This window comes from Micropterus dolomieu, linkage group LG21 (genome assembly GCF_021292245.1).
Source record: "Micropterus dolomieu isolate WLL.071019.BEF.003 ecotype Adirondacks linkage group LG21, ASM2129224v1, whole genome shotgun sequence".
NCBI lineage: Eukaryota > Metazoa > Chordata > Actinopteri > Centrarchiformes > Centrarchidae > Micropterus > Micropterus dolomieu.
In genome coordinates this window covers 1,156,042-1,181,355 of record NC_060170.1, presented here as the reverse complement: position 1 = coordinate 1,181,355, position 25,314 = coordinate 1,156,042, and the positions used below count along the sequence as shown (strand labels likewise).

General features: G+C 41.5%; 1 protein-coding gene across 6 annotated transcripts in view; it reads right to left on the bottom strand.

Moving 5' to 3' along the window:
* The window catches only part of apba1a (amyloid beta (A4) precursor protein-binding, family A, member 1a), a 99,415-nt gene that overhangs the window by 35,325 nt on the left and 38,776 nt on the right, over positions 1 to 25,314 (bottom strand). For 3 of the 6 annotated variants that reach the window (XM_046035209.1, XM_046035215.1, XM_046035214.1), the window contains exons 1-3: positions 7,633 to 8,112; positions 7,365 to 7,452; positions 2,925 to 4,540 (exon numbers count right to left, since the gene is read on the bottom strand). In XM_046035209.1, the coding sequence (XP_045891165.1) occupies positions 2,925 to 4,454 (1,530 nt within the window). In that variant the 5' untranslated portion in view covers positions 4,455 to 4,540; positions 7,365 to 7,452; positions 7,633 to 8,112. Of the gene's footprint in view, positions 1 to 2,924; positions 4,544 to 7,364; positions 7,453 to 7,632; positions 8,113 to 19,547; positions 19,609 to 25,314 lie in introns of those variants that run through there. The other 3 variants (XM_046035211.1, XM_046035210.1, XM_046035213.1) reach the window with 3 other exon arrangements.

Sequence of the window (25,314 nt, the reverse complement as noted above, 5' to 3'; positions counted from 1 at the left end):
ATGGGATCAACAATATACAGTGTTTACCTTTCTACCAAAAGTCTTTGTTTACAATATTTTAATTCTATGAAACTCTGGGAGTCTTCTTTTGTTTGTGAACAAGCACATAAACACATGTATTTCTGTGTCTTTTTGGACATCCACTTAATGTCAGATCATGTTTTCTTTATTTCTGCCAGTATGAGTCTCTGAGCTGCACTGACTGCCTTTGTGACACTCTGCTACTCTCTCTGCGTTTGTTGCTGATCAAGAGTTCAAATGTTGTTATTTGGACCTTAGGAGGTGACGCTGGCGTATTTATGGTCATTTGCATAGTAATTTATGGAAGGAGCCAAAGCGGTGTATGTGGCTCGTGCATGTGCGCTCACTTTCATGTTGATTCAGATGTATAAAAGGAAAGGTGTGCAGGACCTGGCGTACGCCTGGTTTTATACATGTGGATATTTCTGTGTGTACGTACTTTTCAATCAAGAGAATTTGTGAGCTAGAGGGGGATTGCATGCAGATGCAGAGGAAGAGTGGGGACGGGGTACCGAGGTAAAAATATATGGGTATCGCATATAAATGGCATATAAGCATATAACTGGCCTTCACAGTGTCATAATCTCAACAATCATGTTGAGGGAGCGCTGACGCCACCTCCTGAGCTTTCACATGGATTCTGCACTGTAACAGTAATAAGGCTATAAGTTTACTGATGTCAAACAAGTCTGGTGAGGAGGTGGAGGGAGTGCATGCTGTAACATGGACTGCCTGAGCTTTCTCTCCTTTGTGAATCAAGCTCCGGACCCACAGCTTTGTCTGCTTCTATTTCCAGTTGTTTGACTTTACAGGTGGAACTCAAGCTGTGTTTGACGATCCTGTGCCTTTTCTTGAGCTTCCAGACTGAGACGAGCTAGGCGTACCTTCAACTGAGCTTCATCTTGAGACCCTGAAGAACCCGGAGACAAGGGGTCAAAACGAGGAAGAGTAACCGGCCCCTGACCTTGAAATCAATACCCAAGGCTGGTTGTGCCACTAGCTCGTCTACAGCATGGAGAGTTTCTCTCTCACAGCTACCCTTAGCCAGGGCACCGTCATCTTGCACAGCAGAATCTGGAGGCACTGACAAAACAATCACGACGGTTTCTATTTACTTTTATGCACTTTATGTACTTATAGTTGAATTGCAAAGTAGTTACATGTTGTATGAATTTGTTAGGTTATATGCATTGATCCCCGGTACCTTCTTGATATATGTTAACTTGTAACCAAACATAATTGAGCTGCAAAGGAGATATTGCTTCTGTCATTCCTGTTATTAGCCTGCAGTGTTACAGATTATGGGCTATAGATGAGACTATGCAGACGGTAGAGTCAGTACATTCAAAGGTAAACCTACAGTTGGCTATGCGCCCTCTGAACAATATAACAAACATGTGCAAGAACCACAAAGGGGTTACCTTTTTTGGTAACACAAAAGTACTTTTCTCAGTAAGTAACACTGTAAGGAGTTAATTTTTAATGGCTGTAAGCAGAGGTGGAAAGAGTACTAAAATATTCTACTTAAGTAAAAGTATTGTCACTTTGATGAACTTTTACTTAAGTACAAGTAAAAGTACCGGTATAAAAATCTACTCAAGTAAGTGTAAAAAGCAGCTCATTTAAAATTTACTCAGAGTAAATGTTACTTAGTTACTTTTTTAACCTCCTAAAAGAACTCATTTATACTGATTTAATATCTTATTTATACTATTTTACTTATTTAATTAAGGGCACAAAGCCAGATGGCGCTTTTGATATTAGTTCATTTGCCAAAGCAATGGTGCAAACCAACGTTAGAGACCTTTATGTTATTATGAGAAGTTTTAAGAATGTTTTCCTTTATTATGCTACTGTGGCAAAAAGGATTAGACTAATGGGACATCATAAGCGTTATTAATAACTAGTTACCAGCAGGTTGCTAGTGCCAACCAACACAATGTCAGGCACCGCTGTCTTGTTGGCTAATTTGAGCAGTCTCTTACCAAACTATGAAAACATCTTTTTAACTATACCAATGCAATAGTACAAGCAGGGTGTGAACCACGGGGGAGCCTTAATAAGATATGAGCTCCCCTGAAAACATGATTTGTGAAGTTTTTGGGGTCTCTAAAATATTGACAATATGCTTTTTTGCCATTCATTTCCATTTTTCTGTATCATCATGGATCATGCGTAATATCAGGAGCGTCGGGCTTCATCCAGCCAGAGGGAACGATTATCATCCGCAGCGCTTGGTCACTCAGTGACCTGCTCTCCCTGACCCTGTACGCTCCAAACCCCAGTCCCAGTCCGGTAGACATACGGCCGGTGATCGTTCCCTTGAGCCGCATTTGCACCAGAAGAACTAGGAACCTTCGGAGGAACTCACTGCATTTTCACCGAAGGGACCAGCGTCTAAATTTAGTTCTAGGGTCTTTATTTTACACCCTAAAAGGTCCCTGCTCGGGGGGTAGTCCTTTCCGAAAGTACCGGTACTTTCAGGGGAGTGTGGCTTTGCAGTGAATTTCTGAATGGGCGACTAGAGGCTACTGGCTTGAGCATATCAGCTGTTTTTTCTACGACTGCTCCTCTTTTCCACTGTTGTTTGCAAACCAATAAATCACAATCAACAGTCACATAGCACACACAAGTCTCGCCAATATCGGCCTACGCCAGCTGTTTAATTTGCCTAATCTTCGCAGGTCTTTAGACCACGGTGGAAACGTTTTAGTTCCTTGAAAGGAGATCTGGGGACTTAAAATTTCCAGGTACTTTTGGTGGAAACGCGGCTTTGGTCTTAATGACCTCTGTTGGCTTTAAATAGTAACTGTGTAAATGTGTAAAACATGCAACAACAGATGACTAACAGCCATGTTATCCACTACAAACTGATCGATAGGAGCCAGAGCTACTGTACTTACATCGCTCCCGAGTGATGGCTGGAGGTCACACTCTGCAGTGGGGCTCAGGTCCTGTCTCATTACCCAAATGGGCTCCTTGGGCTCATCAGGTGTGTAAGGAGATCTCACTGTTCTGGTCTTCACCTCCTCTATGGCCTCTTTAATGTCCTTGATGGCCAGGGATATTGCATCCCTCTTGTCCTGACTGTTCCTCACTGCTACAGCCTCCTCTGATGGACTCACAGCCTGTCTTCTGGGTGGCTTCCCTCCGTTGGTAGCTTTGTGGTTTTTCTCAGCATCAGATTGGGGTTTTTCTTCTTCCTGCAGAAGTTTATTTGCTTCATCTATGGTATCTTCCGCAGAATGATGAAGACTCTGAGAGCTTAGGCTTTCTTTGTAGTGGAGGTCTTCCTCCTGGTCGCAGCTGTCAGTGCGTGGATACGGAGCAAACTCCGCCTCCTTCTCTGGGCTGTCAGACTCGCCATCCGAGCGTTCATCGTAGTGGCGCAGGCGGGAGCCCACCGCCTCCTGCTGATGGTAGTCTCCACCTCCTGCCCGGCCTTCCAACAGCTGAAAACCGGCCTTCCTCTGTTGGAGAGTGTCCTTAGGCCTGTCTGCCGTATATGAAACTGATGTCGGAGCATCGCAGATTTCCTCGTAAACATGCTCAGAGAGTGAGTAAATGTCATATGGCTCAGAATAGGCTTCGTCTGGAAGTCTAGCATCTAAACTCTGACCAGCTGAGAGGTCTGCCCTTTCCCCGGAGTGGCTGAGGGCTTGAGTGTAGATGTAGTTGGAGTATCCAGCATTCAGCATCTCCTCTGCTTCATCCTGTCTCTGCAGGTTTTGGATATCAGGCGGGTGGTCACGTGGCAGGGGCGGGTGCTGAGGAGGATAGTTAGTATGTGGATGGAGATGTTGCTGTTCAGCCTCGGCACTCTCAGTGTACCCCTCTGCCTCTGGCAGTAGCTGGACTCCATAGTTCCCTGCCTCATCCTCCACCTCTGGCTGCCCTTCAGGCTCCAGAGACATCATCACCAGATCATCGTCCCCCTCAGCACGATCGGTATGGGTGTGGAAGCCACTCTCTGTGCTTGCTGAGCGGGCCAGCACTGAATCATCCCTTTCTCGGTCATCTTCCTGGGTCATCTCTGCTTGGTGCTTCTTCTCCTGTTGCTGTGCTAAATGTTGTGCTCTCTCTGCCTCTCTCTGCTGCCTCTGTCTGTGCCTCTGCTGCTGGGCTCTGATCCGTGCCTCGCTATCCCCCTGTCTGCGATAACGTGCCACTGCAGGTCGTGGAATGGGCTGGGGCTGCAGGGGCTGTGTAGACTGAGCTCCATGTTGCAGTTCCATGTCTTGCTCCTCCTGTGGCCTGCGCTGCTGTGGTGCCCTGGCTCTGCTGCCAGCACTTCCTCCAGCCAGGGCCTCACAGCGTCTGTAGCGCTTTTCCTGGTTACGGGTCCGGCTGTTGTGGTTATTGTGGCGATGACGAGGAGGGGCATCAGTCTCCTCCATCACCTCCTGGCCAAGTTCCGTCTGCTGGGAGTTCATGGCTGGCTGTTTCTGGTTGGTTCAACAGTGTCTGAGAAATGTTTAGGAGTCTGTCAACAGCACCCTCTATGAGGCAGTGTAAAAGGCTGCTGGGAAGAGAAGGGAGAAAATGTCAGTACACAGAAAGAGACAAATATAAGATAAATTTATTGTTGTGTCCAGTCACAGCGTGGTGCGTTCTGTGAAATGGTGGTTGAATAGCATTGGAAACCCCCTCCCACTGGACTCTGTTTCAAGATGGTGGAATCGGTCAATTAGTAAATTAGTGTAAAACTCCATCAAAACATAATACTGTAACTCTCACAAGAAACTAAACTGACTTAGAATGAGTAGGGTTAGAGGTCAGAAAGTTTCAGTGAGAACTTAAAATCACAACAAGGAACAAAAAAAGAAAACAGTGACAAGCTAAAACTCCAAGCGGTTATGTAAGCCTCCCGACGCAAGCCGCACCCCACGCCCCGTGGAAGCTGCGCAAGCCTACCCCGTTGTTGTCTGCAGGGTGCCGGAGTGGGCCCGCGGAGTGATGAAAGTCTCTGCAGAAAAGCCATACGCAGTGTGGACAATACTGAGCAAGCTTCAATTGGACACACCCACAGAATGCTATTACACTATTTCCCAGTGTAATATCAAAATGCCATGTGTTCAAAAGAGATTTTTCTGCCCCATTCAGTTTGCAATAACTGCGCCACCTATTGTCTAAATTGCATCAAATTTTGCGTCGGGGGCCCATGATGAATAAATAACCTGTTTCATTTTAAAGGGACTTGTGGTTATGGAGATATACAATGAATGTACGTTCATGGGAGTCTGTGGAGATAATTTCAATAGTAGGGCTCCAGTGGGAATTAATGTACCAAGTTTGGTTTGAATGTGACAAACCTAAACGAAGAAAAGCAACTATTTCCTGTTCAGAATGCTATGTACAGGACATGTACATGTGTAACTCACGCATTTTTCTACATATCCAAATGTAAATGCTCCGTACTTGTATAGCGAAAGCGCTTTTACACTACATCTGCATTCACCAGTCATACACTGAGCCTAAGTGCTCAAACGGAAACTAACATTCACACTCATTCATACACTGGCAGAACAGCCGCCAGGGGCAATTTGGTTTCAGTATCTTGCCCAAGGACACTTCGACACGCAACCAGGGGGAGCCAGGGATTGAATCGCCGACCTTCCGATTAACAGCGTACCCGCTCTACCTCCTGAGCCACAGTCGCCACAAATGAGGACCACTAACTTTTGTCTGCATCGTCCAGATGGTGCCGATCGGACTTGCCTCTTCGGAGGAGTTAATTAAAATAGCTTTGTCAGTTTTTTCACGATTTTGCAGATTCGGCAGCATTCCCCAAACATGTAGATATAAGGTTGTGCGATGTACTGTGTGGGAGTTATGAGGCAAAATGTCATTTGGTTCCAAATGCCATAGAAATGAACAGGATTTTCCCACTCTGATTCAGCTTTGATTATAGCGCCGCCTAAGGAACAAATTTTGGGGCCCAAAATCAGGGGCCCATGCGGAACAATTGTCCCAAGTTTGGTGGTAATTGATTTATAGTTGTGGAGATATAAAATGAATGTTTGTTGAATGAACGTGTTTAATCGGCAATAACAGGGCAACCTAGGGGCATATTAGGGTCAACTTTGGTCCCTCAAGTCAGGAGACGCGCAGGGTCCTGTGCCTACCCTGTGAAATTCGCGTCTGTAGCACTTACCGTGTAGGCTGAAGTATCACTTTTACCTACGGAAGAATAAAAACCAATGCTATTACAGTTGGGTTCCCAGCTCCACTTGGACCTCTAATAAAACCAGCATCAAGAGGATGGAATCTGGTAGTGAGGAGGGGAACTTCAACATTTAAAAACAACCAGAGTTGACCAAAGTGCTGAACAAAGTTTTACAAAAAAAAAATACAGATAAATATAAAGAGTCCAATCAATTTATAACACAAAACAAAAAAATAGAAAAACAAGACAGTAAAGCAATAAAACAGACTGTCCCTAAACAGACTCAAATGCCAATGAATAAAAATGCGTTTTAAGACGAGACTTACAAGTTTCAGTGGTAAGGGACGATCTGATAACCAAGGGAAGTTTATTCCACAGTCTCGGGGCCACTACTGAAAAGGAACAATTACCCTTTGTTTTCATACAAGACTGTGGGATGGCTAAAAGGGATTGGTTTGATGATCTGAGAGGTCTGGAAGAGTGATAAAATGTTAGGAGATCCGAAATATAAGATGGAGCCAGTCCATGTAACGCCTTAAAACAGCACCTTAAAATCGACTATATTTGACTGGTAACCAGTGAAGAGCAGCCAGTATCGGGGAGATATCTTCCTTACTAATCAATAATGCATTTGGAAAACATACACACAATGGAGTTGGTGATGATGCTTAAAAACACTTTTAGAAAAGTGTCTTTGGAAAGTATTTGTTTTTAGTTTTAACAAGCCTCTGAAAGCATTAACAATTAGTGCAATATGATACTGACCACAAAAAAAATTATAAAAAATGTTTATTTTAAATGTAGTGTAACACATTAGATATAAAATAAAAATGGCAACTTAAAATTTGAGGTAGTTTTACAATTAAAAAAAGAAATACCCATTAGAATATTACAAAATAATATTAAACACACTGCACTTTTGTAACATGGTAACAAACTAAGATAAATGGAGAAACTCCCAGTCACTCAAAAATTGCCCTTCCTAAGAGGCAGTAGTTTCCCTGACCTCCCCAATGTCTGTACTGATAACAATGGAATCCTGACATTTTCCGGCAAAATTGCCAAGTTTGTCCTTTCTGGTATGCTGCTCCCGTAGCTCAGCATACTTCTCTGGGGAAGCAATGGCAGGCAAAGCATTAGGTGTGTTTAAGGCGATTGTGTTGCGGTCTACTCCCACCTTTTTGCATGCAGCAGTGATTGACTTCTTTTGTAGTAGGTCTTCAGGACTTTAGCATAGCGTTCTACGACTTCTGCTGGACCACGTACTATGATAATAAAAAAGTAAACTTGGTATTAGCCTCACTGAAATAAAAAGGTACTATGTACTATTCAGTGTCGTGGTTTGAGGTGTGGAGAAGGTTGGTGGACCCAAATGCAGGACGCATAGTGGAGGAGGCACAGTTTAAAAAGGTTTATTGTGGCAAACAAAAGGCGAGCACACTTACTGGCAGAGTGGCTGCGATACATCCAAAGAATAACACTCCAAATGAAACGGGCAATCCAAACGGGTACAGATCCGAGACAAGCACGAAGCTACACATGACAGAACATATACATGCTACAATGACCGGACAAGGGCTGAACAGAAAGACCACACATACAGTATTTACCAGGGATAATGACTAGGGTGGGAGCAACACAGGTGAAAGACATGAGGCTAACGAGACACAGAGAGACAGCAGGGAAAACAGAGAGACACCAATAAAGCCATATGGAACCTAATAACCAGGAAGAAACAGAATATAAATAACTGATAACTGTAACACAAGCAGACAGATCACAAATATACCAATAAACTACAACTAACAGGGAAAACAGACTGAACTAAGATTAAACAGAACACAGCACAAACATGGACAAAATGATACAGAAGTGCACAGACCAGGAATGACACTAAACATGAACTAAATGAGAGAAACAGAGGCAAACAGGACACATGAAACAATGGCAAAACCCATAACCCACAGGGGAAAAAATACAACTCATAACATTCAGTCCCTCCGTAGCAATCCTAGCCCAGCATAGCAGCAACTGTTTCCCAGCTTGCTTGCAAAAACTGGGCCACAGAAAATGTCTTTCTCTTTTGGCATTTACACAGTTATTTCTGTTCTGATACTTCAAAAACTGAATAATAAAACCATTTCAAATACTATATATATATATAATATATTTTTTAATAGATATTTTAAATATTTTGACAACACTACTGCACTATCTAATATAACTTCTTACAAGGATCTGCTCTGTAAAACAAAGGGTGTGGCTTTATTTTAGAACAAATTTAAATCTTATTACATTATCTATATAATGTGCGAGTTGGGCTTAAGACAATCTATTCTGCAAATTACATTAATAATATCTACGAATAAAGGTCCATGTTTTAAATTAAATTATGTTCAAAATCTTATCAAACTGACTCTAGGCAATATCAGCACATACACACATGTCACAAGCACGCATACAAATACACAAGTTGTGCCAATGCTGTCACCGTAGCAGCACACAGTCTCGCCCACTTCCCACTTGCCTCTCTCATCCTGCTTTAGATGCAGAGTGAGCGCTCCTCTCTTTAGTAAAATCTTTGCACCATGTCAAGTCCCCTTGGAGAAAATCCAGACCCGACCAGAGTGAGTCTAATTCTATGTTCAGTTTAGAAAGGCTCAACTTTCAGCTCCAACCTTCACTTCACAAAGTTTCTGGATGTAGTTTGATAGTCTAGTGTTGGCAAAAAAATGCACATTTCCGATCCATAGTAAGTGCTGTAAGCATTACCTGGGAGGTCTTATTTACTATATTACGTGCACGTCTCTGTCACCCTGAACATCTCACCAAACCCCATTCAGGAATCTTGCAATTTAGTAAAGTGAAAAAAAATCTGATTCGACTGACAAAATCCTGAGCCAGGGACAGCCCTAATAATACACTGTAGGCTGTATAATTACACAAGGTCTTTTTGGAAGTAGGTGAAAGAACTGTTTTGGGAAATTAGCTATTAATGCTGATACACTAAATATTTATTTTATATTATCATATATTTTGCAGTAGTAGCAATGCTGTTGGATTTTAAAAGCACTGTAAATGGTTTAGTATGGGCATATTTTGAGTTCTGGTATTGGCCTGGTTTTGTTATTCAGACCTGGCAACCCTGGAAGACACTAAGGAAGTAATCTGATAGGCTTACATTCATTAGATCAGTAGTATGTTTAGTTCAGTAAACCAAAAACATCTACTTCTACTGACATTAATTTCTTAGGTTTACATGATTAACCTTGAAACACAGCTCCTTGTGTTTCTCTTGCTTTCTGTCCCCCTTGTGCATTTTCGTCGACTTCTTCCTCATCCCTTTCCTCTTCTTCTTGTCATCGTCTAAAAATGTGATTGATGAGTCTGAGGAATAGTTGGCAGAGGATGAGTAACTCGTCTCAGAGGACGAAGACGAATCAGAAGCTGACTTGACAGACAGGGGATGGCAGAGATGGGGACTTGAGTTTGAGACTCGGACTTGAATCGCACTTAAGTTGCACACACAGTGACTCGCTCTCAAAAGACTTGTGAACAATGTTAATTTTTAGGAAACGTCTGAGCTTGCGGTTATTCCCCTCCCTGCGTTATAACCTACCTACGTAACATATACTACATATTTGCTGAGTGCGGCCACACGTGAGAGGACAACAAACTGAAAAAAAACAATCATGTTGACCGCCCTGGCAGCTGCTGTTCCATTCATCATAAACTTTGGCTTTAAAAATTCATAAAACAAGGCCCAAACAAAGAAGCATCAAATGCAAAATAGGTTAATAACCTGAGGTTAGTAAACATGTTTAGCTCAGCATTGCCCATCTAATGTTAGCTTGCTTCTTGCTTTAGCTACGACCTACAAGAGGTTAAGTCTGACTGTCATTTGAATGAGCGTTTTTTTACTTGCCAAACTTGTGGTAGTTGATTAACGTAATAACTGATGTCCCGCTGGCTGCCATCACATTAATTATTAACGTTGGTTGCAAACAGGTTACAGGTTTATTGTTGATCATGTAACGTTAAAGTTTTATTTAGGTAACATTACACTGGTTTGAGAGTCTTGGGGATGTGTTGACTTACAGTAGTTTATAAGCTGTTATTAGTTGTCACAGTGCAAATTACATTGTTGTGCTCTGTAAGTAAATAACAGGTTACATTTACAGAATCCCTTATAGCTATGCAGTGTTATAAACAGCCTGGATGGAACGCCGCAGGTGATACAACATTCATTATAATCACTTGAAACTTGACTTGGACTGTAGCTCAAAGACTTGAGATGACTTGGACTCAACAGAAACTGCAAACACCTACTGTCTATAATTACATAATACACATACTGTATGTTTATTGATGAATAACAGTAATAACAGACAATTACTCTCTTAAAGTTCCAGTGTGTAATATTTCTGAGGATCTATTGATTATTATTTACTTTTATTTTTTGCCACAATCAAAGCACCATAATCTGGCCATGGGCCAGATTGCTAGCGGGCAGTTCAGGTGAGGGTCCATAATCACAGAAAGAATGAATGTGTTTCCCTTGTCAATGTTTGTATAAACTTCGTCTATTATGTGGTTTATAATGGACTGTGGTGAAGAAACAGTGACAATGTTACACACTCATGGCTCACATTTTCCATGTTATCTGTCAGCCACCGTAGTTGTCCTACCTTCTTTGAAAGTGTAGGGGGCAGTGGTAGACTGGACAGTTGGTTGCAATTTGTAACCTCACCACTAGAAGCCACTAAATCTTACACACTGAACCTTTAAGAAATCTCTCGCCCTGGTTAGCTTAATGATCATGTCTTCCTGAGCTGCTGTTTTTTGTTTGGCCAGTTCCAGCTTGTGTTTTTGCTTCTGAAACATGAGATTGGCAGCGGGGGCCATTTGGGCGACACCTGGAGCTGGAAAAGAAATGAAAAGTGAGCATTATTATTAATCTGTATCATGAATTATGCCTTGCTAGGATCTCGGATGAGTGGTTACAGGTGGAATACAACACAGATTGAAACCAAGTCAAAATACAGGAACACAATGTAGCCATTAACAATAACCAAACTTTGAGTCAATTGTACCTCTGCATGGTTTATATGACATGTCATTGTTTATGTTAATGTTAACCATAGCTGGGTAGTGATATAAACTTGTAAGTTGTTTCATGTATGTAATGCAGTAAACTGCAGCATAGATTTTAGTCTTGAGTAGACGTTCTAAGAAAAATCATTGATTTTACACATTAAATTTTGATACATTCATTTCACTACTTTATTTTATGCATTTGTGCACTTTTCATTTAGATGGAGGTCTCATTGATTTATGTTATGCTGCTGTAGCCACATCTTAAAAGGACTATGTTTAAAGCAGTATATTAGTTGATGGTGCAGCAAATTTTTGTTGTAAATGCCAGTCAGAATTCATGTCTTGTAAATATCAATCCTGTCACAGACCAATAGTGATTTTTTGGGGCTGATACCAATACTACTTTACATTTATTCATTTAGCTGACACTTTTATCCAAATCGACTTACAACTGCTATTTATGTCAGAGGTCACACACCCCTGGAGCAACTAAGGGTAAAGTATCTTGCTCAGGGAGTCTCTCCCAACAAAAGCATGCGTCTTAAGCACTATGCCATCACTACCCCTACCAACCCACTACAGAGTTATCAATTCTGATAAGGATATAAGTATATAACGATTGATATTCTTATAAACACATTTTATACATAAACACCATGTTTTTAAAATTATCCCTCAAATCTAGTTATCAAACAGTTGTAAACAATATACTACATCATAAGATAGGTAACAAAAAAAATTGTTATCAACAATGACATCAGAGTAATGAAAAAGTAAACTTTTATCAGGCAAACTGTGTTCCATTACTAATGTATCTGTAAAAGGCAAAAATTGGTTAGGCTCAAATCATCAACCTCCAAAACTACAAAAATACATTCAAGCCTGTGACAACGTTTGGCTGTCTAGTCTACGCCAGGTTCTAGCCAGGTGCAGCAGTTTGACACTGTGAGTGCAAGGACAATGTGCCATGCTTCGTCTTCTTGGTCTCTGCGTTCATTGGCAAATCTAAAACAAACTTTAAAGGTTCAGTGTGTAAGATTTAGTGGCATCTAGTGGCGAGGGTTGTGAACTGCAACCATCTATCCAGTCTACCACTGCCCCCTAACCTTTCAAAGAGCGTAGGACACAGCTTCGGTGGCTGACAACAGCACAAAAGGTGTCTCTTCTGAGACAGCAGAGAGTAGCCAGTCAAGAAATGAGGGTTCTTTAGGTATATTTATTAGGGGTCCGAGCCCGAGTGTGCTGGGAACCCGCAAATGCAAGGCATTGTGGTTCTGGGAACCCTATTGTTTTCACTGAGATTTTTATTTTTATTTCGTACATAAAACTGATACTGCGGCCTAGAAACCTGTTAAACCTATTGTAATCGGCACCAAACTTGGCAAGGACAATCTCTGGATTAAGCTGATGAAAGTTTGTAGAGGAAAGTTTGATGCTCGAAAAAAATGTCCCAATTATAAGCTGACAAATGTTGCAAAAAACGCTAAAAACATATCTCAGGTTTGCAACACCAAACTCAGGGACCTTATATGGCACGTGCTCCCGAGGGGCTTTGTGAAATTTGGTGTCAATCGGCCTCTAGGTGGCGCTATTAATCCTTTATCAAATGACACTCCCATAGACATCCATTCATTTTACATTTCCGTAATCGCAAGTCCCTTTTATTTCAAACTCTGGTCATTTATTCACCGCGGGCCCCCGAAGCCGTGGTGAGGCCCCCAGGTGGTATCATGCGGCCCTCGCGCAGCCCCCGCGAGGTGAGGAGCGCGATTGGCACCGGGGGGCTTGGACCACGTTTACAGTTCTAGTTAATAAATTATTTTTACTATTTTTATTCAGTAAAACTATATGTTATTGTGACTGGGCCACTGACAGATAACATGGAAAATGTAAGCCAAGAGTGTTTAAGAATGTCACTGTTTCTGCAACACAGTCCTTTGTAAACCACACATTAGATAAAGTTTATACAAACATTGACAAGGGAAACACATTCATTCTCTCTGTGATTATGGACCCTCGCTAAAACTCCCCGTCAGCAATAATATGGCTTGCGGTCAGATGGTGCTTTGATTGTGGCAAAAATTATATATAAATAAATACTTTGATAGCAGTGCTGAAATAGATCTCAGTCATCACAGCAACATTTACTCAAATAATCACTTCCTCTTTAGTGGTTTTGCCCACAAAATAAAAGCACAAGAAGCTTGTTTACTTTAATGCAGTATTGGAGTTGAACTGAGCTTTTACTTTGAAAAATTCTGAATGAATAAAAGAGTCTGTAGCCTGCTTGACACAGCTCTGAAAGAGCCGTCAGGAAACTGATTCCCCTAAATGTCCTCTGCCTGGAGATACTGGGGAAATGAAAAAGCGTCCGTAGGTTGATGGATGCGATCAAACACTGAAAAAAAAACAGTGCAGCACATGCCGAGATCTGAGAAACATTACACAAAAATAAAGCTGTCCTAAGGTGGGGTCAAACCCTCAAAAATACTCAACATGTTAATGCAAGTCAATATTATGGCTTATACTCTCATCCACCATCTAATGGTTGAAAATATTGCTCCAATGAAAAACTTATTTGCAGACCCCTGCAGTATATTATTACTACTTCTTCTTCTTCTAACGTACATATTCATCATAGTGATGAGTGTCTGCACTGCCTGAATTCTACCAGAAGTACAACAAGAAGAACGTAGTGACTGAACACGTTCTGTAGCGCTGTTTGTCTGTTTTCAGCCACTGTAGAAACATGACGATGCAACGTAGCGACATCCATGGAAGGGGTGCCAGTGGTTACGGAGATATAAATGGCTCATTCTAAGGTAATAAAAACATAATGCTTTATTATGTAAAGTCTTTACACACCACTGAAAACATAGTTATGGATCTTATATTGCATTTCTGTTGATAGATCCTCAGAAATATTACACACTGAACCTTTAAGATTTACTATTGAGTGTTTAGACGCTGGACTTGTTAATTCATTTAAAGGAATTTCTGTTGAGGAGGAATTTAGTGTTAAAATATATTACACATTCCATTCACCACCAATAATTTTATTTGGCTAATAATGTAAAATTGCAGAAGAGGCTTAGATATGGAAGGCTCACAAGTGATCTATGGTTGTCTGTGACAGGAACTTCAACTTAAGATCGATACTTACTGTAAATTTTAATATTTGAAGGACCATGTAACATGTGGCTACTTTTTTTTTACAAACATTTTATGATTTTCCAAATTAAAATATAATAAAGTCACATGAGATAATTATCAAATGAGGTATATTTAAAATAATAATTAAGGATTTTATATAGTGGCCCATGTATAATTAAATATATGAGAGAGAGAGAGAGAGAGAGAGAGAGAGAGAGAGGCCATTTTTACAAGTAATAACTATAACTTTCTAGCAACAATCCAACTTTTGTTAGCTAGCTAGCTAACTAGCTAGCTAACATTAATACAGCATTATATTTCTTTACTTACCAAAAGATTCATCCTCCGTCACAGGAATCTTCTGAACCAGCGGTTGAGGTAGACACTTCACGTTGTCTGCCTCCTCCATCCTGTCTGCTGCAACACGTTTGTCTCACACATAGACAGTATCACAACCGACATCCTTCATCATCAGCTGCCTAAGCGGAACTTCGCCCCTTAATTAAGAAGCGCATCAAAAGTTCTTACCAGCTGTAATAGTCCCGTCCTCTCTTTTTGAGCTTCCTTCAAAAATATGTTTCCTGAGTTTGTTTTGCAGGTATGGAAGCCCTAAGTGGCCATCCATTCACATATTTTTTAAAATCCGTTTTCCCGTGATAACAGGATAATTATCTTGAGATTACAGCTATTACCGCTGGTAAGAACTTGTGTTGTGCTTCTTAATTAATTTACTGCAGACAACAAACATTATTTCTCTCACTTACCGTAAAACTTCAATAACTTCCTACACCGTTTCCTGGCCTGGTGTGGGAACAGATTTTCTCAATTAATCGCCTGGTCTGGTTTTTATAGAAGTTCTTTGGATGTATAAAACCTCTTAAACCCTGCCTGGTCACCCACTTTAGCGGCTTCTAAGCTGCTTAGATTGTTAATACAAATATTAATGTTTAAACGTATGATCAATAGCCTATGTCAGTATAGACATGCTACACATCGTTAGATCGGTTAGATTGTCCACAATTCAATAGTTCAGTTCATTTAATGGAAACAGCGAGACCCATAGTCTAATTCTAATGGATGCATGGTAGATGAAAAGGGGAAAAAAAAGTGCCAACTCCCGTTACCTTTGATGCGCTCGTTAAGTCCGAATGTGTCTGTTCCTTGATTATTTATATTCCTTTACTCTATAAGCGTCCACCGATCAAAAGAATCAAAACAGCTTTTCAGCCGTCTGTCGGAGCTAGACCAAATGGATGACGTGTATTTGATATTATTGGATAAATTTTATACAAGTAATATTCTGTTTGAAATAAATAAACTGTTTCATAGTAGTTTTGTGCAAGAGGAATTAAACGCCTGTCCCATATGGACGCCTGTCCCAAATATAGGCAGGGTCAATTCAGTGATTTTAGCAAAAAAAAGCCCGGGCTATTAAATAATTAATCAAAGTTTTACGATATATGTCCCATTCTTTCTGTCTGCTGTTGTGTGTCTGCAGTGTAGGCCTATTTCCTAGTTTTTCACACATGATTGCAGGACTGTTGGAGGAGTGATTTGCTTATTCAACCAAATGAATTTATCAAAATCTGTTCAGTGTGTTCCTAATTGTACATCTCTTATTATTAAAGGGAAAGAACACAATGAAAAAAAAAAGGTAATATTCTGTATAGTGCAATATAAACTGAGCTTTTTAGTGAAAGGGAAGCTGTAGTAGTCATGATTGAAGGCTCTAACTGCAACAACTCTCCTTGTCTGTCACTCCTATCACCCTCCATTAACTTTAAAAAGGCACTCATATACCCTTTTCTTGGCAACTTTCAGAAGGGGATGCAAAATAGTTGTGGTGCTATGGTGCAGATTAGAAATGTAATGTTCATGTTAAAAAAAGTGATTGCATAAAATGGTCTTCTGCAATGTGCATCTGTAATTTGTATCAACAGTAATTTTACCAATTAAAAAAACTACTGTGCTTCTCTTAAGGACATGTCAGCAGACAGTTCATCGGGGGATTAGGACCATGAAGTCAATCCCTCGCTTTTTCACAAGTCCCACCTTTCTCTTTTTCAGTGGATGCAGTTCATATATCTGTAATGCATTTTAGAGTGCTACATAATTTGGTATTTAAAATTGCTAAAATAATGGAAAAGTAAATAAAAGACTAAACTTGGTTTTCCATGTACCAGAAAGCTTTTACAATCTTAAGTTCCTTTCTAAATGTCTAAAAACCAGACTATTAATTTATCATCTAGACTATATCATTTATAGGTTCTTTCAGTGAATCTGTGTATCAATATACAGTATCTCACAAAAGTGAGTACACCCCTCACATTATGGTAAATATTTAATTATATCTTTTCATGTTACAACACTGAAGAAATGACACTGCTGCAATGTACAGTCCTGAGTGTGCAGCTTGTATCACAGTGTAAATTTGGTGTCCCCTTAAAATAACACAGTAACAAATCACACAGCCATTAATGTCTAAACCGCTGGCAACAAAAGTGAGGACACTCCTAAGTGAAAATGTCCAAATTGGGCCCACAGTGTCAATATTTTGTGTGGCCACCATTATTTCCCAGCACTGCCTTAACCCTCTTGGGCATGGAGTTCACCAGAGCTTCACAGGTGGCCACTGGAGTCCTCTTCCACTCCTTCATGATGACATCACGGAGCTGGTGGATGTTAGAGTCCTTGCGCTCCTCCACCTTCCGTTTGAGGACGCCCCACAGATGCTCAATAGGGTTCAGGTCCAGTAATCCATGTCCTCAGTCTGCCTGTCTTCAGCAAACTGTTTGCGGACTTTCATATGCAGCATCTTTAGAAGACGCTTCCTTCTGGGACGACAGCCATGCAGACCAGTTTGATGCAGTGTGCGGCGTATGGGCTGAGCCCTGACAGGCTGACCCCCCCACCCCTTCAACCTCTGCAGCAATGCTGGCAGCACTCAGACGTCTGTTTCCCAAAGACAACCTCTGGATGTGACGCTGAGCACGTGCACTCAGCTTCTTTGGTTGACCATGGTGAGGCCTGTTCTGAGTGGAACCTGTCCTGTTGAACCGCTGTATGGTCTTGGCCACCGTGCTGCAGCTCAGTTTCAGGGTCTTGGCAGTCTTCTTACAGCCTCGGCCATCTTTATGTAGAGCAACCGTTCTTTATTTCAGATCCTCAGAGAGTTCTTTGACATGAGGTGCCATGTTGATCTTCCAGTGACCAGTATGACGGAGGGTGAGAGCGAGAAGTCCAAATTTAACTCACCTGCTCCCCATTCACACCTGAGACCTTGGAACACTAGTCACATGACAACAGGGTGGGAAAATGGCTAATTGGGCCAAATTTGGACATTTTCACTGTACTCACTTTTGTTGCCAGCGGTTTAGACATTAATGGCTTTGTGATGTGAAGCTGTACACTCACTACTTTACATTGTAGCAAAGTGTCATTTTGTCAGTGTTGTCACATGAAAAGATTTAATCAAATATTTACAAAAATATGAGGGGTGTCCTCACTTTTGTGAGATAATGTAGGTTGTTAGCTCTTTTGGTAGAGCGTGCACCGCATGTACAAGGCTGAGTCCTTACTGCTGCGGCCTGGGTTCGAATCTGGCCTGTGGCCCTTTGCTGTGTGTTGCCGTCTATCTCATTTCCCGTCCGTAATTTCCCGGGTAATTTCCCGGGTAATTTGGGGTTCAGTGTCTTGCCCAAGGGCACTACGACATGCCGCCTGGATTTTGAACCACCGATCTAGAGAGCTAGAGCCACAGCCTGAGCCACAGAGGGAAGCGAGGAACGATCTGAAGGAGTTTGAAGGGGTGTGATGGTGCCTCCATGTTTCATGTAAGATCATGAGATCGATGTTGTTTGTACTATCTATAAATTCAGGACTTGTAGCTGTCAATTTTCAAAGTTGTAGAGCTCAGTCCCTGAATATTCCAACTACTAACTGAAAAGGATGCTATACTCTCATTAAAATATGTAGTGCTTCACAATAAAGTATTAAACACATTTCAATCAAAATCTGAACTGTACTAAACTAAATTGTTACTTTACCAAATGGCCAATTTAACTTTGCGACAATTAAAGGGTCCCAGAAGCGTCCCAGAGGCAGCTTTCTGCTCCTCAGAGAATAGGCAGCAGGTCTATTGCACGAGCAGATTGAACTGGGCAGGAAGTCAGACACATAGAGAATCTGTTCAATTTTGTCCCCTGTGGAGACTTAAACCACTATAAACATGGATAAAACAGACCCAAAAAATTACCAAATCAACAAAATCTAAACATGTCAGCAAAATCAGGCAGGCGAAATGCTTTCATTCTGAAATGGTCCCTGTGGGAAATACAGTCTGCAGACGACGGAACAAAACGGGGTCATAGAGAGCTGTGAAGAAGGTAGTAGAAGCACAAAAAAGACAAATAAATAACAAGTCAATAACGTGGGGCAGGCTGCACTCTCCTCTGCTGACACGCTTCTGAGACGCTTCCAGTGGACTTTGACGCCGGGCTACGGACGGATCAAAACCGTGACTCAGCCATAGTTGGAGTCAGTGGACTTTCTGAGTAGAGTAGGTGTTGGTATAGTAGTGGCTGCTTATGAGGAGGTTCTTCCTGGCGGTAATACTGTCGCTGTTCCTGCCACTGGTGAAGAGACAGCTGTCATGGTGGGAGCTGCTGTTGGTTCCAGTGTAGCTGCTGATGGTGATGAGGCTGTAACCGCTAATAATGGGGATGCTTTTTCTGCTGATGGTCTCTCTGGTGCTGAAGGGGAGGACTTTGTGCTGGACCATCAGCTGTCCTGGGACCTCTCTCTCTCTCTCTTCCCCTGTGTCTGTTTCTTTCTCCTGCCGTGTGAGTGGGTTGCTTGAGTTCTGCTTCTGTGTTTATGTAGTTTCTTGGGGAGTTTTTCCTTATCAGAATCAAGGGTCTAAGGACAGAGGGGGTCTTATGCTGTACAGACTATACTGAGGCTGGTTTGTGAATTGTGATATTGGGCTATATAAATAACATTAACTTGACATTGGTCACATACCCAGAGATGTACCAGAGAAAGCAAGCTGTAAAGTACATACTATTTTTATGTTAAATTGTCAGAAAAGGTATATTTTGTGGTCACTCACCTTCTGCAAATTGACAGCAGCAGTTTTAGATTCTGTGAAAGATTATTTCCCCAAATGCACCCTAGAACAGAGAGAAGAGAACACAATGTCCCATTACAACCTTGGTGCAGTTTAGACAGTTATCTATTAAATCTAACATTTTGGTCCATACAATTTGTCAGACACCCTCACTAACAAATCAAAGATCAACATAAAATTTTAAATGTTGCAAATAAATGAGACCTATAAAGAAATAAAAGGAAGGAGGAAGATGGAACTCTTGTTCATCACACTCTCGCTGTCTTTTCTCTATAATAACAAGTCAGACAAATGTGTTTTTTCTGTCCTCATTAAAGACGACTATTCTTTGTGAGGGTGTTCCACCTTCAGACAGGCACTCAACACACACACACACAGAGCACACCCTCACACAGTAAACACACACACATACAGTACATCTTTGTCAAAGGTATGTTCACTCAACTGAGAGCTATAACCCAGATTTGCTCTGCATGGACATGAAAAGATAGATGGTTGGCTTCTGTGTTTCAGAAATGAACAACTCCATAGTGTGTTTGTGTGGGTCTTTGTTAATGACAATATATTCATGGTCAGCACACTCTTTGCATTGTAAATTAGCTTTGCTTATACCAGCGCATGTGCACTTTTCCCTTGAACATGTTATTATTAATGGAATACAACTGTCAAGAAATAATACTGCACTCTGTCAAATGTTTCTCCTTATGACTATGTTATTTTGCATGCGTGATACTTGATAGTATTACTTGTGCATACTATCTCATGCTTTAAGTCTGCATGTTAAAAAGCCTCGTCTCCAGCTTTGCTACTGTAGAAATATTCATTAATGCTGAAAAAATATGGATAATTTTGCAGCAGGAGATGTTTTTATTGATCGTGGAAAGACCATAGGGTCAATAAAATCAATAGGCAAGCCCCCAGAAACAATGCTGTACTGCAAATTTGGCATATTGAACCAAGTTGGAATTATAAGTCATGTGATGTGACTTGAGCACCAAATAACTTAATTTCAAAAGAAACAATGAATACATTTGTGTTGAAAAGGCTATCACAACTAGCTAACAAGCTATCTCAGTAGGTCCAATTAATCTGAAAGCAGCAAGAAGTCAGTCTGCTCAGCCAGAGGAGGACTCTAATGCTCATGCTCCATGGACCCAAAAATGCAGAATCCAGAAAAACTGTTGATCAACTGGTGCCAAAACTGTTCAGATTTGGGCCAAATTTCTGCCACATTGGTAGTTGTTTGATGTTTTTTGGGGGAGTCACAACATCCGATTAATTACCTGAACTATCAAGGATCTGTCTTTCAGAATCAGAATCAGAAGGAGCTTTACTGCCAAATAGTGTTACACACATAAGAGGAATTTGCTGTGGTGATAAGGTGCTACACGTAGACGTTGACATAAATAATGTAGAAATATATAAATATGGAATAGACAATGCAAGTTATATAAGAATAGAATTATTGAATAGAGAAATAATACAACTATTTGCAGAATATACAACTATTTGCAGAACATGTGCATTATTCTGGGTTTGTGTAGTGCAGACGTATTGCAACAAAATATATAAATTGACAATATAAAAGTATACAACAAGGATTTAACATTTAACAACAAATGTGTGCAATATGCCAGGTTTGTGCATGACATGAAATAAAATAGTGTTTACATGTGCAGAGACATTTGTATTATTTGCAAGGGGGGAGTGTCAGTGGGAGACCCGGGGCTTGTTGATGAGGCTGGTTGCAGATCGGAAGAAACTGTTTTTGTGGTGAGAGGTTTTGGTCCTGATGGACGGCAGCCTCTTGCCAGAGGGGAGAGTCTCAAACAGTTTGTGACCAGGGTGGGAGGAGTCAGCTGCAATCTTTCCTGCTCGCCTCAGAGTCCTGGAGGCGTACAGGTCCAGGAGAGAAGGAAGATTGCAGCCAATCACCTTCTCTGCAGAGCGAATGATGCGCAGCAGCCTGCCCTTGCCCCTGGCAGTGGCAGCAGCGTACCAGATGGTGATGGAGGAGGTGAGGATGGACTCAATGATGGCGGTGTAGAAGTGCACCATCATTGTCTTTAGTAGGCTGAACTTCTTCAGCTGCTGCAGGAAGTACATCCTCTGCTGGGCCTTCTTGATGATGGAGGTGATGTTCAGTTCCCACTTGAGGTCCTGGGAGATGATGGTGCCCAGGAAGCGGAAGGAGTCCACAGTGGTGACTGGGGAGTCATTCAGGATGATGGGGGAGGGTGGGGCTGTGCTCTTCCTGAAGTCCACGACCATCTCCACAGTCTTCAGAGCGTTGAGCTCCAGTCTGTTCTGGCTGCACCAGGTCACCAGATGGTCGATCTCCCACCTGTAGGCGGACTCATCCCCCCCAGAGATGAGCCCAATGAGGGTGGTGTCGTCCGCAAACTTCAGGAGCTTGACGGACTGGTGACTGGAGGTGCAGCTGTTGGTGTACAGGGAGAAGAGAAGGGGGGAAGAACGCAGCCTTGATGGAAACTGGTGCTGATGGTCATGGAGTCAGAGAGATGTTCAGTGATCCACCTGCAGGTTGAGTCAGGCACGTTCAGCTGAGAGAGCTTGTCCTGCAGCAGGGCCGGGATGATGGTGTTGAAAGCAGAGCTGAAATCCACAAACAGGGTACTGGTTTAGGTTCCTGGGGAGTCCAGGTGCTGGAGGATGTAGTGAAGGGCCATGTTTACTGCATCATCTACAGACCTGTTGGCATGTCTCGAGTGAGGTGTTAAAAATGTCTGTGAACACCGGAGACAGCTGATCAGCATAGTGCTTCAGAATGGATGGGGAGACAGAGTCCGGCCCAGCTGCTTTGCGGGGTTTCTGCCTCCTTTGGGACGATTTCTGACAGTTCAGATATTTTCGTCAGCTGTCTGCTGATAAAAACACAGTCAATCACTAAACGAGGTAGACAAATATCCACTTGACGTAGAAGCTAAATTCTTTTAATATATTACAAGAGCAACTTATGTAATCTTTATCATTCGTTTAATGCCGTCGCTAACTTGCCCCACCATGGAAAACTAACCGATACACAAATTATTTTATTCCTTCTGCCATCAGGCCTCTAAAGATCAACTATACATGGGCCAGACACTGTAAATCACAGAAGCACTGTGCATTTATTTATCATTTATTTCCCAGAAATATGGTCCCTGCTTGGTCCATGCATGGCGACCTGTGTATTCGCTGCTTTGCTCTGGTGCTCAAATGCTGATATGTTGCCACTGACAGGGTGTCTGGATGTTTGATTGATTGTGGTTATTCTGTTTATATTTGAAGTGACTTGTTGACTGAAATAGAATTGCCCTACGGGGTAAATGAAGTTGTTTGAATTGAATTTGAATTGAATTGATAAGGATGTTTTCCTTGAACAGTGCAAAATGTCTTTGTGAGAGGCTTTGACTGGAGCCGTAAAATTGTTTTGAAATAAGGCTTCCAGGAGCCTGGGCAGTGGCCATTATTTGCCAGATGAGAGCTCTGGTGGATGGGAACGGTTTTCTCTTCACAGATGGCTTCCTCTACTTCACATTGCTGATGCTGCATCCATGATGCAGTAGATCTGTCATGGATCTTCATCATGGACAGGACTCAACATGACAAGCAGCAGGGGAATCTGAAGATTGTACACAGACAGTCGTTCGTTCTCATGTGGGATGCTTACAAGCTGCTTGCAGAGGAAGCAGCAGGGGTAGGCAGGTTAAAGCTTAATATAAGTATAGCTTAAACAAGGTGCCCTTTATGGAATTTACCAATGACTGCTAAGGGAAACAGCTGAGCTGGAAGCTGATGTGGCTGGCTTTGAGATGGGCTACCATCAGCTGATGTGCTGGGGTTGTGAGTGGAGATTGACTTTTCTGCCTGCCTGAACTAACGCTTTGCTTGATTTGAGGCAGCAATGTGTTTGTTTCAAAGTATTATGTACTTGTATTGTTTAGGTGGCAGGATTGCTGTAGGAGGCCACCTGGTGTCTTACACTGTTTGACTGGTGGACTACTTTAGTTAATTATGTAATTATGAATATACTCCTTATATTTTATATGACCTAAATTCAGACTCATATATACAGGTGTCTAATGCTGCAGTTTATAAAAAAGCTACTCATTAGTGTTTAGGCATGACAGTGTAACAAGTAATAGCAATCTTCAGTTAAGTCAATTAGCACTATGTGTTGACTAATGTTTCTTCTGGTCTTTTGTCATTTCACATTGTGATTTGTAATGTTGGGTCTTAACAATGATCCTCTATGACAGAGCACCATCATGTGGTGACATGTATTTCACTCTGCAGCAAACAGAGAGTCTGTGTTTACCATCTTCCAGACAGTGCTAGTGTTTAGCAGAGAGGACGCATTATTTGAGGGCTGGCACATTGTTGTGCTTCCTCTCCCCTCCCTCTCACTGTCAGTGCACAGGCTGCTGGACTGTTGTCATGGAAACCACTGGGTAATTGCTTTCTGTGGGAGAGCAGATGAGGAGATGACCTCTTCAGGGGCCACAGTGTTCTCCCACCTCCACGGCTGTCACTTCCTGCCCTTTACCAACCGCTAGAAACTGTTGATGGGACAGTCAGGGTGAAAGAGAGATTTTAACATCAGTGTATGAAATATTTTAATGCTTTTTAATGCTACATCTTCTTTTTATGTTGAATGCAGTGGAGTTGGAGTTGTTCGTCTCTTTTTGAAAGGTGGTCTTTGTGAGGAAATATTTCTTTTCAGTGGAGAAGTGGTCTTTATTTTTCTGCTAATGCTTTGAAACCAGCCTGCAAAGGAAAATAACCACTTAAAAAATATCTGAGTGTATCAAGTAAAACATTTGTTGTCCCTCTCAACCACAAATTCTTACTAAAGAATAAAAATTCTTTTTAGACTAAGTTGAAAAAAATTAAGACTGAATGTCTCCCCCTTTGATAACAATATCTCCACTCCACACAACAGTCCACCAGCATTTGAAAATGTTGTGTTCATCACCCTTCTCCAACTTGATATTGTTCCAACTAAGTTACTGAAAGAGGTTTTGGGCAAAATTGGTTTCGTCTTACTGGGCATGCCCCACCTTGGCTAGTCCTTCAACAGATACTATCAAATATTAACAGCAATATTATTTTTGAGAAGTTTTATATTTTTATTTTAGTGTTTATTTGTCAGGAACAATGCAGAAGAAACACATTGTAACAGATTACAATAACTTCGCCAAATGTGTTGCATATAGGGTTTTTAGCTAAAGCTAATTTGCAACCCCTGTCCCTGGTTAGACTACACACATCACCATTACCAAAGAAAGAAAGAAACACCAGTTGGGAAACAAATATGCTCATTTTAAATATGTATGCATGCTTATCAGTGCGTGTCTATTTCCCCCATCTGTATGACCATGTACATGTGTACAAGTTTGCGTGCACAAGCCCATGATCCGTGATCAGTGATCACAGGTTTGGTTTTGTTTCAGCCAGTGTTTCACCTTTTCATTAAATCTTTTCAGATTAGTTTGTGTTTTTATTTCAGTTGGTAGGACATGTGAATGTATCCCTTTCACTGAGAAAGATGACTAACCGAAAGTGGTTTTGTGCTGTGCCACCCTGCAGTTGCCATTTGCTGATTATTTTAGAATTTCTTTTTGTCACATGTGGACAAAGTACAACTGGAGCGAGGTTATTCTCACATTTAAAGATCAATATGATAAAAGAGAACTTGATGGAACTATCATAACTAAGCAAATTTTACTTTTTCAGTACACACACA